Source organism: Sceloporus occidentalis, unplaced genomic scaffold (assembly GCF_023333645.1).
Source record: "Sceloporus occidentalis isolate IW3139 unplaced genomic scaffold, rSceOcc1.0.p SCAF_178, whole genome shotgun sequence".
NCBI lineage: Eukaryota > Metazoa > Chordata > Lepidosauria > Squamata > Phrynosomatidae > Sceloporus > Sceloporus occidentalis.
This window is the reverse complement of record NW_028317158.1, coordinates 722,582-743,000: the sequence shown is the minus strand read 5'-3', so window position 1 is coordinate 743,000 and position 20,419 is coordinate 722,582. Positions and strand designations below refer to the sequence as shown.

At 37.6% G+C, this 20,419-nt stretch overlaps 1 protein-coding gene across 1 annotated transcript in view; it reads right to left on the bottom strand.

Moving 5' to 3' along the window:
- LOC149278858 (pituitary adenylate cyclase-activating polypeptide type I receptor-like) overlaps window positions 1–20,419 on the bottom strand; it is a 53,404-nt gene that overhangs the window by 14,604 nt on the left and 18,381 nt on the right. The window contains exons 4-12 of the mRNA XM_089501666.1: window positions 19,600–19,632; window positions 17,917–18,020; window positions 16,586–16,683; window positions 14,018–14,150; window positions 10,745–10,898; window positions 7,855–7,915; window positions 5,314–5,383; window positions 4,062–4,153; window positions 349–420 (exon numbers count right to left, since the gene is read on the bottom strand). Of these exons, the coding sequence (XP_089357792.1) occupies window positions 349–420; window positions 4,062–4,153; window positions 5,314–5,383; window positions 7,855–7,915; window positions 10,745–10,898; window positions 14,018–14,150; window positions 16,586–16,683; window positions 17,917–18,020; window positions 19,600–19,632 (817 nt within the window). The remainder of the gene's footprint in view (window positions 1–348; window positions 421–4,061; window positions 4,154–5,313; window positions 5,384–7,854; window positions 7,916–10,744; window positions 10,899–14,017; window positions 14,151–16,585; window positions 16,684–17,916; window positions 18,021–19,599; window positions 19,633–20,419) is intronic.

Genomic DNA, 20,419 nt, shown 5'->3' with positions numbered 1-20,419 from the left:
TTATATAGTTCAGGAGGTACATTGCCACAATTAAAAAGAATAATGGAGAGGTTCTCTGTCAGTTTTCATTGAAAGAAATATTGATTAGGTATATATTATGTGTATTGTAGAGATGTCGTCTGCGGTCTAAACATATATAATGAATGGTTTGCCTATAATTATATCGTGTAGAGCTCGATCATAACAGGGTCCTGACTTATTCAAACATCTAAGGGTTCTTTATTTCACACAGACACACAACATCAATGTATCATGCAACAAAATGCCTCTGACCCAGCAAACATGGACAACAAGTATCGGAATCATGCTTCACAAACACGGTAACGTCACAGGAGTGCGTACACTTACAGAGTAATGGTGGACATCTTGCAACTGTGCTGGTGAGCACTGTCTGTCTTACAGTAGCATTTCTGAAAGCAGCTGCTGATAAAATTAGTATATTTCAGCTTTTGTAGGCGGTTTTGGCAGAAAGTCACACAATACACAGGACACAGCAGAACGGCAAACTCAACGGACAATGAACACCTACGGTTATGACGAATACACTTAACAAGATCTGTAATGACTGTGTTACTTCATTACTATTAATATTTAAAGGATGCCCGAAATGTATTGTATTTGAATTTTTTGGGGGAATTTTCCCATTTGGTTTGGTGTGAAAAAGCTGTTCTTTGTGATCTATGGGTAGGGAGCATTCCACTTTGTCACCGCTATTCCCCAAGACGATGATTTTTATCCAGACTATGGCTGAATCCTTATTTACCATACGAGAATATCATACAATGGTGTTTCCGATTATTTGATACATTAAAAGGTATTTAATTTAATTTAATGTACTTTCTCAACGCCTAGTGAATGTTTCTAGCATTGTCTTCGATACATTTTCACAATCAAAACGTGAATAAAGAATAAAAATAATAATAAAATAATAAATATTATTATTTATTAAAATGAATCAGTAATCCATGGCTTCCTTATAGGGTGTCTCCTTAGCCAATAGGAATCTGAGACCACATTCTACTGAGTACCATACGTTAAAAAAGGTAGAACCCCTTTCTATCTCTATCTATCAATTCACATTGATACGTTCAAACATCCTTTCTAAAAATGTGCTAGTTAGAAACCTAATCTGAGGGGTCAAAATAAAGAAAAAAAATATTAATTTAAACAATGGAAACATTGGAATGGAAAAGGATATTAGAAACGTGGATAAGGGTCTACTTTTACTAGTTTCCTTACCTACTTCTTAATTATAGAAATCAAACAGGACTGGTTTAAAACACACTGAAGAACGGCATCAAACCAGCAAGCATTTGGCTTTTGCCAGCACTCCCTTTTTACATAGAAAAGTGATCAAAAGAAGCGTTTTGGCAGAATAACATACAAAGCAGAAGACGCATAAAACCAAAGACTTTAACGGAACATCTCTAACATATTTTACTAAAGATAAAATCCTAATATTAAGGTCTCTATATTTCTATATAATAAATCAATAATAAGGATTATAATAATAATAATTTAAGAATAAAATGATATAAGAATAAATAAATAAGAATAAAATAATTTAAGAATAAAAAAATAAGAATAATGAAAAAAAAATTCTATACAAAACTATCGGAGAATCAATTGAAAGAACAAACTATAAAGAGAAAAAACCCCCTCTAAATTAAACAAAATAGAGCTTTTTATTGATTGAGGTTTTTTTGTGCTCTTGAAGCTTGTAGGAGGCCACGAGTCTTGAGAACTTTATGTTTATTTAGGGAACTTATTATTTATTTATTTTAAATCAAGGGTTTGAGCGACATTTAGAGCAAAAAAGTAAAGCATCTGAAAGTTGTTAAAACGGAAAAAAAAAACACTGTATGAAGTTTTTAAAATAAACTCAACGATGAACATAAAGATAGATAAAAGCACAAACTCAATTTATAATCCGAAATACAATTAACGGAATCTGATCTGTTACCTTTGGTTAAATGCATTTAACCAAAATCATGCAAAATACACATGGAAATATTTAAATGGACCTGCTGACGGGTTTGGTGATGAATTCTGATGTGTAATTAACATACATGAGGAATTGTGGGAAATGGGTGGAGTTAGATCTAACAGGGGTGTGGCTAAATATAAAAAGGGTGGAGCTATAACCTAAAAAGCTTTAAAAGGGTTGAGGGAGGGTAGAACCATGAATAATCGCCTATTTGTGATAGCCGACAACCTCACAACAGATGGAAATTAAAGTGAAATACAGCCAATGATACGACTTCTACAACCCGTAGGAAACAATAGGATTTTTTTTTATCCTTTACATGGTTTAAAATGATCTTTTTTTTGATCATATTACATTGAATTATACAATGCATCCCGCTGTGTGCTTCGGTAAAAGCTTAACGAGTGCCAGAAATTTTATTAAACGCCATCACCCTATAAAAAACATAAACCTTAATCAGGAACTTTTTGACACCAATTGCAATAAATGGTACTAATAAAAATGCAAAACTAAAGACTCAACGACTCTTCGCTTGATACCATTTTATCAATAAACAAAATGGAAATATAAAGTTAAAGGGACCATGTTCTGCCCCAAGCAGCCTCACCCGACTTGGGTTCATATTAAAATACTCAGTAAGTACTTTAATATGCATTTTTTGTCTAAATGTTGCTAAAAACACTACTCTACTTACCTGCTGAGAAAACCCCTTTTGCCTCTCCGTGTTCTAGCGCTGGTTTTGGCAGAAAAGAGATCCCACTGAAACCAGTAGGAGAGCCCCAAATGTCTAATTAGACCCCCAAAAATGTATCATTGGCCGGGGGTGAGTGATCACGCATGCGCGCTGCTGGACAGGAGATGCATTTGGGCAAAAAGTCAAATAGCAGGAAAAAAGGGGAAAAGCGGCAAATTCATGGAAGGGATTCTGATGAACCCTTCTATGCATTTTTAAAAAGTATATTATTATAAGGTAACACTCCTACATGTTAAAGTGCAAGCAATATATAAAATTCTAAAATAAATATAAAATATATCAAATTATAAAAGTTACGCACTGAAGGAGAAGTATAGTTGGATATCCTTATGTATGTTTATGACAATAAAGATTTTTCTTTTTTTAAGCACGGCTTGGGTAATATATTAGCACCATTGCCAGGAACATTCTACTGGTTGCTATGGTGATTGCACCATTCATCCACACAACCCCATAAAGTTCAGGTGACCTATTAATCCATTTATTTTCATATGACTATATACTGCGTGCACCTTTTTTTTAGCGTGTAATAAAGGCTTGAGGATCCTTTGTGTATAGAACTATATACATCAGGTCACTTATAGAAATACCTGTATGATGCAATAACACGTATACGTCATGTTGTCACTATGGCCAGATTTTTTGCCCAGGAGGGCAGCCAGTAAATCACGATGTATCCTTTATATCTTATGTTACACTTTTGCTTGTAATTCTGATACTCCTGCGCAAACAAGTTTTGTTTTTAATTTTTAATTAAACAATGTTTGTGTATTTGTTCTTTTGGTTCCCGAATGCATTGCTTGAGTTGTCCTGGTGACTCACTATCGTGTTGGTTTTGCAATATTGTTATTTACTGGTATACACGTAGCGCCATCATATTCCATAGCGCTGTACAATGGGTAATTAGGACATAACACATAGTGCATCATATAACAATTGGGACTTGCGGAAAGAAAAGGTGAGGCCGTCCCTGCTCGAAGGAGCTTATAATCAATATAGATATTATATATTCAATATTAAATGTAGCAGTTGGAAACCCACATAGAGTTAATAGTTGGCACATGGTGGGTTAAGGTGCGTTATAATCAAGGCACTTGAAAAGCAAAAATGGTTCCATAAACATATATTCATATAGTCGTCTATATACAGTATATATATATATATATATATAGCCTACAATTTTTACATTCTGTAATTAGAATGCGCTGCATTACAATATGCACAAGTATTCTGTAAGTGTGAACATTCTTTTAGACATATCCCTTCAATCGGTGTACACCATATTATATCTCTGCTCGATGTGGATATTATTATACTTACAGGTATATACTGGATTCATTGCCTCCTATATCAGGCGACTGGAGCTTCTGAACGAGGATGATGATGATTCCGACGAACAACACAAAGTTGATCTGTGGATAAGGATGATACATCAGGTGTAATCATAATGAACATATCCCTAGGAAGGTATCCCTGAATTTGAGTCTCTCCTGCTAAAGATATCATAGAGTCATTTTGATACAAATTATGTACATCCAGTGCTGTCAGCTGGTATCTTCAGAACCTTGACATAAGCCCATGGAAAGGGACTATGCAAAAATAAAAAGACAAGGTGCCAGAATACCAGAAACCTGTAGCAATAGATTAAAAAAATAGCAACTGGCTGTATAGGATGTGGTATATACACTCCTGTATATCCAGCACCCCCTACTGATGAGAGACTGCATTGCATGTTCAGTCACGCCTGTAATTTAAGGACTGAGCACTAGGTGGCACTAGTTATCCAGCTCTGTGTAACCCTTGCTAATCTTTTCCTTTACCATCTATGTACAGGCAGAAAATAGTTAAATAACACCTTTAAATGCATGGTTTTATGGGGACCTCTATGATATGGGATATCTTTGTGTAAGAAGATCATATTCTTGTTTTGCAATTAATAATCCTTGGTGCTTTTTAAAATAAATATAATCAATTTCCTAATTATCTGGCTCTATAACAATACAGACAATTCTAATTTAAACATCGCATTAACAAACAATAACATACAGCCCTGGTGTGAGCCAAATAAATAACTATAATGGAAAAAAAACCCCATGATTTTTACTGTTAAATATTTCTTATTATGTTGTACAATTTAAATGTTCCTGAGTCAACCAGTTGTGTGACAAGTGTTCAAGCAAGAGGTCAGGTATGAAATGTGACGCTGCGACAAAGTACAAAGTGGTCTATTCATTATAGCAAGTAATGAAATGTTCATGTTGAGTGGAACATTCTACAAGTTGCTCTGATAATAAGACAAATTTTCAAACTTTGCACCAGAATCACTTTTTATACACAAAGTGGTTATCACTACAATCCACTTTTTTATATCCCAGGTCAGGTACACGGTGGCTGTTAATGTTTATTAATAATTGATTATAAATATTAATATTTCATGAAATAATTATATTAAAATAAGAACTTTGGCACTTATGTCTGCAGATGGTAAAATATCAAATAAAAAAGATCAGCCCAACATATTTAGAATATTATTTATGAATAAATATTTGAATTAATATTGCATCTAACTTACCATGATTGAGCCGATGACAGGACCCTTAATCACCCACCACAGAGCAGTCTTGTTGTTTGTATCCCAACAGCTAAAAAGAACAGAGAATTTGTAAAATATTTAAATATGCTATTTTTTATTAAACTGTTTACAATTAAATAATAATAATAATAATAAAAAATGGTCCTATGGAAGCTTCTGGAATAAATGTTATGATTTAATGTTAGCATAGTGCACGGGCACCAGAATCGGGGGCAAAAAGCGGCACCTTGCAATTTTGGGCCAGCAATTCTGCAAGTCGATAATCTTTGCATATCTCTTCATACGGGGCTCATTTCGAGTTGCATTTAGTATCTGTGGCAATATATTTGAAATTAAAGTTCCAGGATTTTTTTTTGATTTTTTTCTTTATCCAGAAAAAAATTCGCAGATATGCCGGAAATATAGAACTATGGCCAATAAGATCCATCCGGCCCCCGTCTAGTCTGCCCATTTTTCCTGCTGTAAAGACTGAAAGCTTAATCAGTCGTTGGTCTCGTCTTAGATTCAGGAGCAGTATGTCTATCCCGCGCATGTTTAAATCCCCTCGCTGTATTAACGTCTACCACCTCTGCTGGGAAACTTTTCCATGTACCTACCACCCTCTCAGATGCATATACTGAAACAACAATTAATAAAGGAATTAATAAAGGTTCACCTGGAGTGTCTGTGGGATAAAAAGTGTTTATTTTGGACCAATATGCAGAAAAAAGTGGTTTCTACAGCTAATGCTTTTAATTTTACAATGGTAATTCTGTTTTTTGATCACTACATTAGACATAATCTCATAATTACCTAAAAAAGTGCCAAGCATTGATAAATATCAAAAATATATAACACTTCGGTGTGAATAATTGTTCAGCGAACCTGAACACACATTCTGAACACTAAAGCTTTGTAATTTTAACTAAACTACTGTTTAATGAATACATTTTTATTGAAGATTCCATGTCTATATCATACTTTCATTGAAAATGAGAGTGCCTGTCAGACAAAAAGTAGCTGTAAAAAGATTTAAAAAAATCAAACTCCCACCAAAACTTTTCATTACTAGTATCAAATAAATGAAAAGTTTGCTGCTTTTATTCCATAGTTTTTGCCCTATAATGTAATATTTTCAGGCAGCTACGTATCAACCATTTGAGTTCTCGCTCTGTTATATGAGCCTCAATCTACTAGACAAACCCCCCGACTCCTTATCATACTGCCTGTGGGAAAATATTGAATGGCTAGGTCTTAATGACACAGCCGGACTCTCTGACTAATGAAAGTCTATGGAGGAACGGACTTCATTAGCATTGCCATAAAACATCAGCTCAGTGTGCTGTTTGAGCCGGAAAAGTCACCCAAAATATCACATGACTGACAGCAACGGCGGCTCCAGATTTGTAGATAAAGGGAGTTTATTGGAACAAAATGAGATAAAACCTGGGGGTTATATTACTGTATACAGTGCTGGGGGGTTATATTACTGTATACAGTGCTGGGGGTTATATTACTGTATACAGCACTGGGGGTTATATTACTGTATACAGTGCTGGGGGTTATATTACTGTATACAGCGCTGGGGGTTTATATTACTGTATACAGCGCTGGGGGTTATATTACTGTATACAGCACCGGGGGGTTATATTACTGTATACAGCGCTGGGGGTTATTACTGTATACAGCGCTGGGGGGTTTATTACTGTATACAGCGCTGGGGGGTTATAACTGTATACAGAGCTGGGGGGGTTATAACTGTATACAGCGCTGGGGGGTTATGTTACTGTATATAGCGCTGGGGGGTTATGTTACTGTATAAAGTGCTGGGGGTAATATTACTGTATACAGCGCTGGGGGGTTATATTACTGTATACAGCATTGGGGGTTATATTACTGTATACAGCACTGGGGGTTATTACTGTATACAGCGCTTGGGGGTATATTACTGTATACAGCGCTGGGGGGGTATATTACTGTATACAGCATTGGGGGTTATATTACTGTATACAGCACTGGGGGTTATTACTGTATACAGCGCTTGGGGGTATATTACTGTATACAGCGCTGGGGGGGTATATTACTGTATACAGCGCTGGGGGTTATTACTTTATAGAGCGCTGGGGGTTATATTACTGTATACAGCGCTTGGGGGATTATTACTGTATACAGCGAGGGGGTTATTACTGTATACAGCGCTGGGGGGTATATTACTGTATACAGCGCTGGGGTTATTACTGTATACAGTGCTGGGGTTATTACTGTATACAGCGCTGGGGAGTTTATTACTGTATACAGCGCTGGGGGGTTATGTTACTGTATATAGCGCTGGGGGGTTATGGTACTGTATATAGCACTGGGGGGTTATATTACTGTATACAGCGCTGGGGGGTTATTACTGTATATAGCGCTGGGGGTTATTACTTTATACAGCGCTGGGGGGTTATTACTGTATACAGCGCTGGGGGGTTATTACTGTATTGTTACTGTATGCAGCAGGGTTAAATTACACCAGTACTCAGGGATGAACCGTATACATACCCCATGTTATCAAAGTGAAGTCGTAATACAGCCCAGATGGTAACGCAAATCAGTGGTGTTCCTGTAAATAAAAGGAAGTCAGCATCCAGAAACAGAGATGGAGGTTTACAAAAGACAATCGGAGCTCAAATCGAAAAAAGGTATCTGATTTGTAGAACTCTTTTTTTGTAATAGCCCCATTTGGAATACATTGTTACTCAATAATGTGCAAAGTCCGCCATATCTCCGTAAACGTCCACCTGATGAATCGCCAGTAAATGAAAAATCTAGACACACGCATAATGGAGAATCAGCAAGAACATTCCATAACCCGACCTTAGAATGTTTGATGTTCCAGCAAAAACGTTATTTCAAAGCATCATGGCGATAAACCAACAAAAGAGAGAGAAATCCGAATAAGCGCATGAATGAAAGTAGATTCCTGGTATTTAGCGTCACGTTCTCTGTTCTATTTATTAGCGGCAATGGGAAATAAATAAAATATAAGAAGCGCCAGCTTGTAGCCGGATTCCAGAGCTCATTATACCATGAATGTATATTTCTTTCTACTCGTCTGATGGCACGAGAGATATGTAATAATTCATGAACACAGATCAGAGCTGTCAAAACATGCCAGCAGATACCACGTATTCAAAGAGCCGTTAAATAAATAAATAAATATATAAAAGAATGGAAGGGAAGCGCTATGGAAATGAAGGGCTTTGAGAGGCTCAGAAAAAGAGTCCTTGAAATTTAGTAGCTCGGATTGGCAGATCCACTTTGAAATGCAAAACCGGTGTCATAGGATTCTCCAGAATAAATTGTCCGAGGCGTAACTCACTCTTTTTTTGATAAGAGCGTGCAATTAAAATGCAAATGAACATCAGACGGTATTAAAACATACTCAGAGGGACTCGATTAAATTAACTATTAATCAGACTGGCCAAATAAAATGATGGAATACATACTGTTCTACGTGATTATGTGATGAATGAACGTCGGCATATAATATTTGCAAGTCTCATTTTATAATAAACTATCTCGATTTACTTTGGCTCTAAATATTTAAGGAACTGAATTTTAACGGATTTCCCCCCCCGATTCGCCCCTTCGTACGCATCTCACTAAACGAGGCGGGACCCCAACCGCAGAAACCAAACCGACCCCCGAAATCTCTGGATGTTCGTTATGCATTTGTTTATTTGTGTTAGGACCCGGTTGGGTATCTGGGATAGAAGAAGGGCAGGTGTGATGGAGCAGGGTAAAGGTCAGACCCTTCAAGTCCAGATACAGTCCAATGGGCCGTAGGCAGACACATAGGACACATAGGGGCCTGTGTTGAAGCTTTAAGGCTTGGCTTCCACCTCCTCGTATGGCGCCAAGTCAGGCCCTTTGGCTTGCCTACCGGCGCCATGTTTTTCTGGTGCGCGAGTCTATGAAGTGCCTCCTGCTTGCTCTACAGAAGTCTAGTTGGTTGGACTTGATGCTTTCTCTTTGACGACAGGATACATACATGCTGTCTCATTGTGGGGTGTCATCTCTTATTATTGTTATTGTAGACTATCGATTATTAAATATATTTAAATAATTTGACTGGCCGCATTGTCCATGTAGTGTCTTCTTCCACAGTTTTTATGAAGATTTAATGGCTGTAAAAGTTTGTTCCCGTTTTATCTTTAAGGGGTGACCAAGCCTTGGTTGCTGATCTGCACAGCTGTTCATTCTTTCTACTGGAAGCATGGAATATCTCTTCCTATCAACGATTTCCACTCAATTCTTTCAACAGACAAATTATTAATGTCTTGGCCGCTAAGCATGTCCGCGACCCCATATTGTTAAATAAGTAGAACAATCACCGTGTCACGTCTAGAACATTTATATAATATAGTGGTCACTTTAAACTATAAAGTGCTTGCCTAGATTGACGGTTTGATAAGGCTGGACATTTGTATATTGTGTGTCAGCGACTGAGTTCCTGCAGTTGCTTGCATTACAAGCATTCTGACATTTAGGTCACTTAAACTGTGGGGGGCATCAGCCGTCGCTAATTGCTAGCTTTCGTACTCTTCTTTTGCTCTTGTTGGCCTTACCATGGAATCAGGCGAAACGGTGAATGTTCCGGGATCATTCGAGTGGAAACATTTTTCTCCAGCGTTTGCCCCATGCTAGTGATTTTTTGCTATTTTTTACAACTAAAACAATAACTTATTTTACATCTGTAGATACTAATGTGGCTGATAATGCAGAAGAAATACAAACATCTCTGTTGGATTCTGCAACAAATTATTCTCGTACGCTATGTATTTTATTTTTTTACCCTCATTTCTCTACCACCAGGTGGCGCTAAAGACTTTTGCCGTCTCTTAAACAGAATTTTGTTGCATTAAAAGGAAACAATTCCTTTTTTTAATTATATTATATGTGTTTAGTATTTAATAACAAGCAGGTATGTGTTAATACATAACAATGGTGTACTATCCATCAGACGGGCTAGGCATATGCCTAGGGGCCCCTAAGCTTTTTAGGGGACCCTAGTGATTTAATGGATAATCCACAGCAGCATTAGCATGAAAGCATTAGAGGAGCTGAAAGTGTAGGCATGATCATCGTATTATTGAAATTATCTTTCCCTTGATTTTCTGGTATTTCTTGATACTAATGACAATTATAGTCCTAAACCTGTAGTTAGTCACATAAAAAATCCTAATCATTATAACAATAATAAAAATAATAATTTTAAAAATATGGTCACATAAAAAATCCTAATCATTATAATAATAATAAAAATAATAATTTTAAAAATAGTCACATAAAAATCTTTATAATAATAATAAAAATAATAATAATATTGAAAACATTTTTAGTCATATAATATATAATAATAATAATAATAAAAATATTGACAACATACCCCATCCGATTATTGTGTACCAATAAAAGTATCTCCTTTCTGGAAAAAATGTCTCCACCAGGAGTGTAAAGAGATAAAGTCCTTCTATGAAAAGCCAGAAGTAATTGGACATGACGCAATAATGGAAAAACACCATCACCGCTTTACATTCCACCTACGAAGAAAGCATTCCGTTATAAGAAACATGCTGTGTACACAATACTTACAAAATAAACACAAAACATTGTGAAAACACCATTAAAACCTGGAAATGCATAGAAGATATAGACAATGAACGTATAAAAGTTTACATAAGTAAAAAAAATCTTTGGTCGTTCTAAACACCCACATAATGGCTCGGAGTCCCAATGGTTCTGCGCCCTTCTTGCAAAGGGAACTAAAACAAACAGATTGTAAGCTCTGTAGGACAGGTGACCTCCCAGAAAAAGAAAAATATTAGGTCACGAACTTAAACTTAGAGACTAAGATGTAATGAAAGGAAGTGTTATATTCGGTGGTGACTCTAGAAACAATATATAGGGGGGGGCACACAAGATACCACAGTCAAACTGGGGGGGCATTAATAATTTCCACCATTAAATCATACCACTGAAAAAAAACACACACACACACACATATATATATATATATATATATATATATATATATATATATATATATATATATATATATATTGCCAAAAGTAATGTGCTATGGAATGATACTTTTGTTATTGGACAATACAATACTTGATCATTCAACATGGGAAGCCTGAAGCCACAATTTAGTACGACTAATCCTTGAAATCCTTTAAACAACACAATACCTTAACTTTTCCACTAAATGATTTCAGGGCCTAATATTAGTCCCTGCTGCCGATATATATATATAAATATATATATAAATATTAGACCCTGCTGCCGATAGCAGGTATAGATCAACACATTAACACACAAACCCAGCTTTGCATGTATAGATCAATTGAAATTCACTTGTGATCTCTGAAGGTATATATCAAATAAACAGAATCAGACATACAAATCCTGTATTTGCAGGTATACAATAATAATATATGAAATGTAGCATTGCAGGTATAGATCAAATCAATACATGGAAACAGCATTGCAGGTATTAATCAACTGAACAAGACATACAAACCCTGTATTTGCAGGTATACATAAATAATGTATGGAAACATAGCATGGCACATATGGATCTACAGAAGAACACACAAACCCAGCTTTGCAGGTACAGATCAATTGGAATTCACATAAAAACACGGCATTAAAGGTATATTTAAAACCCCCTAAATTACAGGCATAGATCACAGGTTGCACACCCCAACCACGCTGCCCACATAGAACCTGGCCAGCACCCAGATAACACACATAAGATTTGCCATCTTTGTCCCATATACACCCTGCCTGTGCCATCCTGTTCCCCAAGGCTCAAACATCCTGCTAGTGCCATCTTTGCCCTTCCACAATTATACATCTATGATACACACAATCACATTAACTCATGCTCTCCCTCATTCAGACAATTCATCCATTTTAAGAAACTAGACCCCTTGGAGCTTCAAATGAGGGGCTACATGTATTTCTAGGACAAAAGTTGAGTGCACAAATAATGATGTAATATGTAGCTTTGGCTAGAAAATATGTTTTTTCTAACCATAACGACATGTTCATTTGTGTCTTGCGCACTCCAGGTTTGTACTAGAAACACATGAAGCCCCTCATTTGATGCGCCAAGGGATGTCGTTTTTGCAAATGTTTACTTTTTGTGCCATAATTTAACTTCCCACGTGAGCAGTAATGCCACGTCAAGGCTTCAACCCTAATTACTGATCATTCATACGCCTTTCATATCTCCATTCACTCACAGAAGCACACGCCATTCTTTCCATACATTCACTCACAGTAGCACACACCATTCTTTCCCCTTACAATCCCAAAGGAATGATGGTAAAGGGAGAAAAAAAAAATCACTTTTACAGCAAAAATAAGTTTTGCAGTAAAAATGCAAGGCGCTCCAGGGATGAGATGGTTACTCACGTACCGCACAGGCTAAATGGCTAATTTTAATAATATTTGCAGTTCATCAGGATTTCAAAAATTGCCTCCCTCTACCGTTGGCTAAATTTAACCCCATGATCAAAGGGATCATAGGATTAAAAATTAGTATCGGCCATTTTTAAAAAGGGAATGTGACTTTTTATAGCTATATGATCGCTGTGGTAACATTGGCTACCACAGTGATCATTTAGCTAGAATACTTAAACTTTTTTTTTTTTTTTTAAAGTTAAACTACTTTATGTTTAAATAATTTAATTTGGGGGTCTCTAGGCAATTTTGATCTTTTTTTATCTGCCTTTAGAGACCCCCAAATCATTTTTTATTTTTTTTAACTTAATATTTTTTATTCTTTTTACAATCTATATATATAAAGGTGAGGCGATTACCTTTCCAATGGTATATGTTGGGGGTATGTAGCTGCTTAGATGCCTGAGATACAGGCATCTAAGCAGCATGCCCCCATACCTCTTTAACTGACAATTGTCAGTTGTTAATAAAGTTGCACGGTGACGTCATCGCGTCATTGCGCGAGACGTCACCGGGCAGATCGGGTGGCCCCGGTGATGCCCTTCAGTGTGAGGGGCAGATCGCCGGGGTAGGTGGTGATGGAGGTCCACAGACCTCCATCGAGGTAAGATAATGCTAGTGACGGCATGGTGCCGTCGTTAGCACCTGACTGGGACTGCTAGCGACGGCACCATGCTGTCGTTAGCAGTCAAGGACTGTCCTGGGTGGTTACAAATTCGGCGGGGGGGCAACAGGGGGGGCAAGGAATAACCTAGGGGGGGCAATTGCCACTGGTTATATTACTGAGAGAGTGGAACAGCCTCCCAGCAGGAGTGGTAGAGGCTAATACAGTGAGGGGATTAAACATGCAGGGGACAGACATACGGCTCCTGAATCTAAGACGAGACCAACGACTGATTAAGGTTTGATTCTTTACAGCAGGAGAAAGGACTTATATTCACCTAAATAATATAATGAATGTATGTGAAAGATAATGATTTTGGTGTGATCATGCTTAACGGAACACATGTACACCAGCAGGTCGTAATCGTAGGTGGTGTGCTCTATAGTGCATTGAGATGGGCATCACCCATTTATAAAGTGCCCCTAGAATTGGTCACTGCATGACCTAATGTGGAGATGGCATGATGTCACAACGCAACCACATCACGTTCTGGACCGGTCCGGGTGGTGGTGTTTCGGCACTTACCGTTGAAACATGACAAGGGTTTCCATCTTGCTCAGCGTACAGAACTTCGTCTTTAATAAAAACAGATATCGCTCGCAGTATGAACGATACAAACAGGTTCATGTGGATGAAGTTCCTGGTGCAGTGAAGTTTTCTGCAAAATTAAAAATATGTTCAATAATATTATGATAATTATAATAAGACAGAGGATATAAGACCGTTATTTTTTTTTTATTCGCTGACCTATGTTGTTTTTCCAATGTCTGATAACAGTTGTTAGCCAAACTCGTCTTGCTGTTGGGTTCTTACAAACTTGACATTGTACGTCTCTCATCAAACTGCTTTAATTGACCTCATGGGTTGTTATAATAGCCGAAGTTGGCCATGCCAGTGGGCAATCGATTTTTATCATTTAACAAAATGCAAATTAAGTGAACAAAAGAACATTCTAATTGGAATCGATATTTGATGACCTCCCTTTGCCTTCAAAACAGCATCAGTTCTTCTAGGTCCACTCGCACACAGTTTTTTAAGGAACTCGGCCGGTAGGCTCCTCGGTTGCCTCTCTCTCTTCATGAATTCTCAAAGAGATTCAATGTTAAGATCAGGGCTCTGTGGAGGACTTGTTTATGCTGAAGATAGTTCTTAATGGCTTTAGCTATATTTTCGGGGTCATTGTCACGCTGCTGAATAAATTCAGGGCCAATCAGATGCCTCCCTGGTGGTATAGCATGATGGATAAGTATCTGCCTGTACTTCTCAGCATTCAGGAGACAATTAGTCTGACCAAATCTCCAACTCTGTTTGCAGAAATGCAGCCCCAAACTTGCAAGGAACCTCCGCCATGCTTCACTGTTGCCTGCAATAGCCTTTCTGCTACAGCCAACTATTTACACCTTTGCTTCTTCAGTCCACCAGCTGCCATTTTCTGCACCCCAGCTCCTGTGATTTTGTGAATAGTTGAGTCACTTGGCATTGTTTCCATTGGAGGAATTTGGCCCCCAAGTCTTCCATGAAGATCACTTGTGACCAGACTTCTCCAGACAGTAGATGGGTGTAACAGCGTCCTACTGTTTTCTTCCTTGCTGGGCTCATGGCACTGCTGGACAAGTAGGTCTTTCATCTGCTGCAGTTTCCTTGACCTATCATTGCATCTACAGTCCACAATATTGCCCATTTCTTTGTGCTTCTTCAAAAGAGCTTGGACAGAACATCTGGAAACTCTGCCTTAAGCTTTCTGCCAGGAAGAAAACTTGCTGAAGCGGTGTAGCTACCTTGTGGCTTGTTGCTGTGCTCGGTCGTGCCATGGTGTATGACTTTTGACATTCAGCAACCTCACCTTGTCAGCGAGTTTGGCTGCCCCTCGCCCTGGTTTAATCCTCCTACACAGCTGTTTCTGTTTCAATTAATGATTGTTTTTCTACCTATATATTAAATTAATGATCATTAGCACCTCTTTGATATAATTGTTTAATCAAACACCTAACTATATGCCTACAAATATCTCACCAAATATTGATTTGATTTAGATTTTTCTTCTGTTTACTCAATTTGCATTGTGTTAAATAAAATAAAAAAAAAAAAAAAATTAACATGTCTATTTTTGAATCATCACCTAAAACCTTTGCACAGCACTGTATATAACAAGACAAAAATATAACCAATGTAAACCTTTGAGCGTCAAAGGCGTTAAGAGCATAATTTTTTTTAGGTATGCGAACATAAATACGATTAAACTAATTGAAAATGGTAAAAAATTTAAGGTTATTTTACTTAGTAATATGTGTCCTTTCCATGAACTTTTATTTCTAATGCTTTTAAGCATTTTAAAAGTGTGATTTTCTGTACTTTTTGGTGAAAAAAAAATCTGTACTTTTTGGTGAAAGCCTCTCAATGCATACCATTACTAAAATTGACCGATTTTCTTGTCTGCTCTAAAATCATAGAAAACCAAACAATTGCAGGTGACCAATCAAAAATGCCAAAACCATTCATCACCATAGCTGCATAGAAGTAAAAATGTCCAAAGTGTTCTCTTACCGCTTAATCTAATTACACATTATATCAAAATACACAATAAATAAATAAATGTAAGCTAAAGTAATGTGCACAATGCTTCTTCGTGCGTATAATAAGTTTGGGCTTGAAAATGTATGGAACATTTATTTTCCCTTCCAAGAATTCAACACTAGAATTGACCTTCTCAATACGCGGCTGTAGAAGTTGGGAATAACATCTTATCGCCAACTCCTATGAAGCAGTGGACACAGAAGATTACAAAGCATTACCTTCGAAGTTTTTAGATTCCAAAAGACAACTATTGAAGAAGCTGACGTCTAACAAGACGGCAAGCACGATGTATGAAAAAGCAGATCAAAAGAGATTTAATCTCAGAAAAGCGAGGAATCAATGAATCAATTAATAAATAAAACTGGTCATGTTGGTTTTCCCAACCTCATAAAGTTTGGTAATTATGTTCAGGGGCACTTCTAACATGTGAAAAAAAATCGAAGGAAAACATGTAGACCCCGATGAATGCTTTGTTAACAAAATAATCGTTTACCCATAAGATTCATTTGGCCCACCTACCTGAAGCGACAGAGAATCACCATTGCAGTAGTAAGGGCAACGAGCGACGTACTGTATCCAACGGTGTAGAGCGCTTTCACGGACAGAAAGTAGGTGTCCTGGAACGTGAGACATTTCAGAGAGAATGTGAGGAGGAACAATAGCAGCGACATTCACAAACAGCCCAAGCTGACAACGGGGAAAAACGCACTAGTTTCCCTGAGAAAGTAGAACTTGTATAATTTGGGTCAAACATGCCCTGATTCCACTGTCCACCTGGAGAAGTTTAGATAAAGACAGATCATTTGTTTAATCTACTAGGAGAAAATGAGCAAAGCTGTAAAAATTTGGCTCAAGTAATGTTTAAAGAAATTCCATCCCGTGCCTCAGCCTGAGGATTAGCGATAAAAAAGTAAATAAAACAGGATACCCAATAATAAAAGACCTACTTATCCCACTCCATCTCTAAGTCCCCCAGGTAGAGCACCCAAGTCCGAAGGGTGGACAATGTATTGGTGCCGAGCCAGCGTCGTGAAATGACCCCAAGATTCCTCATCTTAGGCACACGAAAGGAGGCCACCCAAATCATATTATAACCCAAAAAAGGGCAAAAAAGATTAAAGTAATTCCGTGCCTGATGGCAGCAGATTGTAAAATGGCTCCTCTTTGCATAGGCAAGCGCATATACACCGCCATGCACCAATGGCCCCAAGGATACACCGGCCCTTCTTCAAGTCTATGGATCCTATTCAAGTCAATGGGGTCTCTTGAAGTCAGTTGAAAATACGAATACGGAGTTCCAACTTTGCTTCGAACAACTCGCATGCACTCGCAGTTTTATGAGTAAACCCGAATGTAGATTTCAATTAGTAATAAAGAAAGAGACAGAACTTTATTTATTACGTTAGATATTTTTTTTTTAAAGGGGAGCCACGTTGATTCATTGTGCAGCTGGTGTTGGGTTAAACACCGAGTATTTCTGCACAAAGAACTTTATTATTATCGTTATTCTTATTATTTATAGATATTTTTAAATATTAACTTCAATTTCAAAAGTGATTGAGTTTTGTTATCGTCATTGGACGGCGAAATAATTATTAAACGTCATGAGTACGATAAAAAAAAAAATGAAAAACACGTATAGAAATTGGTTTTAAAAATCTATCACTCCAAAAAACGCCACAGGCCACATTTAACCCCTTAATGACAAAGCCCGTACATGAACGGGCTCAAAATGCATTGTTTTCAATGGGTTTAGGGACCGCCCATTGTCCTTAAGGGGTTAAACAGCGGATTCCACATGATTTATTTAGTAACAATCTGGAGTTGGAGGAATATTTTGAGTTTCCTACCTGGTCGGGCCCCGTTTCATTTACATCAAAGCCACAGGCGTCGGAATAATGAGGAAAGGGCTCCGACCAGCCATTTTCTGTGCAGTTCCTGCTAATAATGCCTTCTGGAATGGAAAAAAAAAACGCACAAGGGATTCAAAATGAAATTTATGGAAAATGTCAAGTATTAATAGACTTCTCTGCTTGATTATTCAAAAAACAAAAATTCTGTTACATCAGAAATAAAACACATAATTAAAATGATCACGGTGATATTTAGGACGAATACGGCTTTATAGCTACTAATTAAGGATTTTATGGCAGCTGCTGCAGGACTACATCTCCCATAATGCTCTTTCCGCTAAGGGGCTGGCTGAGGAGGATGGGAGTCCTGCAGCAGCTGGAGGGCCGCAGGTTGGACGCCCCTGATTTATGGTCATACGCGGCAAAAAAAACATCTTACAACTAAAAATAATGTTGGTTTCTCGTTGATGGGCTTTTTAAAATTAAACTTTTGTTTTTAGTCTTTATTTTTCATTCTGTCTGCACATCAGAGATCTAACATTTTGGTAAAAATTTCTGGCGTCCCTCATGACTAGGGTTTTCAATTCTTCTAAAAAAAAAATATTAGATGTTAAGTACAAGGTATATTAGCCATTCAAACGCAGCTTGATTTAGAATAAATGTAGTTAATAAATTGTTGGTCTAGGCCTACATTGTCACTTTCTATAATTACACATGAATTGGTGCCGGTTACTGTTTTTTTTGGTATATTACTATTTCTGGCTGGCCAAATTAATTCTAAAATATAGTTCCGACCTTCAGTACGCCGTCTAGGTCCCTCATTTGTAAATGATTTGGGCTGTGAATTTATCACCTGCTGCTTTTGATAGAACAATCATTTAAAAAAAAAAAATACAGAAATAATTCACATTCTACGAATAAATTTGTTTTATTAAGACACTGGATGTAAGGTCACATCTACCGAAGATTTATGCCAAAAAGGAATAAAAACCATGCCGTCAGTCCTGACCTGTGACTCGCTCAACCGAGAGTGGATTTCAGAAACGATACAATTAATTCAAGTTCTATTATCTTGCTATTCGCACGCAAATTGCGAAATTCGTTTTACCTGCTTGCAGCTCCTCTGCGTTATCCGGAGACTCCAAATCTGCAATAAAGGAAGGAAAACACTTAGCATGTGAACAAGTGGGGTCTTGGCTGGAACAGCCGTAATTCAGTGGTCCGTATAACCCCTACAACCCGCTCCATATAAAATATGCCTCCCTCTGCTGGGAGGCTGTTCCACTTATCTGCTACCCTCTTATTATGGAAATCCTTCTCCTTGTGTCATTTGTTAAGGGTCTTAAAGGGGTTGTTCCACTTGGACAAAACGCCAACTAAGAAAACCTTGGAAGCTTTCATGTATGGAAAGGGATGGGGAGAAAATGATAGCAAAAGCTTTGAATATTGGTCTTATCGCCATAGTAACGGATGGAACGCTCCAGTCACTGTGCATCTTCGCTGGTTGTTATGGTGATAAGACTTCTTTTCAAGTGTTGCACATAACCCCCAAATAGTTTGTCATGGCTTACATTACAACATGGCGGATGGTGGAATTGTGATAAAATAGTCATAGATGTCCCCCTAGTGAAATCGCGCCAACGAGGCTGACGTTAGTAAGAGATGAGAACGTGTACCCACCTATATGAGACTCTCTGTCAGTGAGGTCCACATCTAAGCAAACAAAACAAAGACGGACACGTCAGCAACAATTTTCTTACTAAAGGGTAAAACCTCGTAATAAGCGGGAAGTATTACTGATGTTTGCATACGATTGTACATATTAAACCAGATACTCAGGTTATTCATACTTATTCTTAGACTGTAAGCTCCTTGTGGCGGGGACCTCTCTACATCAATGTATTCATTCAAAGGTCTGTAGACCACGTTACTTATTGCCCCCCCCTTGTTATATTCTGAACTGTAAAGCGCTACATAAGTCTATTAGAGCTCAATAAATTCATATTTATTTTTTAATGCACGTTTCTGTCCTTTTTGCATGGATTCCAATGCATTTTACTGCATGCAACAGGTGGCATTAGGTGAGCCCTAAGTCTCGTGTATATGTTTAATTGTTTGGACGCGCTGTAATTGTTGGACGAGACGATGTTCCAATAAAGCTTGGTTATCTGCAGATGTGGAGGCTCCAATCGCAGTCATGTTATATTTGGTACAATCCAAACTCAAACACTACACTGAGATGATTCTTTATGGCGATGCTAATGAAGTCCTGCATATGTTAATGAAGTCCGTTAAATAGTCAGAGGGTCCACAGAAAAAAAAAAGTCCATGGCCACAGACAAAACTGTCCACCCCCCCCACACACAATACCCCATCTACAGCAGCTAATGGGGTCCCTGAAGGATTCATATTCATCGAACCGAGGAAGAACCGACGAATATTAATATGTGAAAAAATGTAAAGCAATGCGGCTGAAAATTCAGATTCTGTTCCTCCTTTA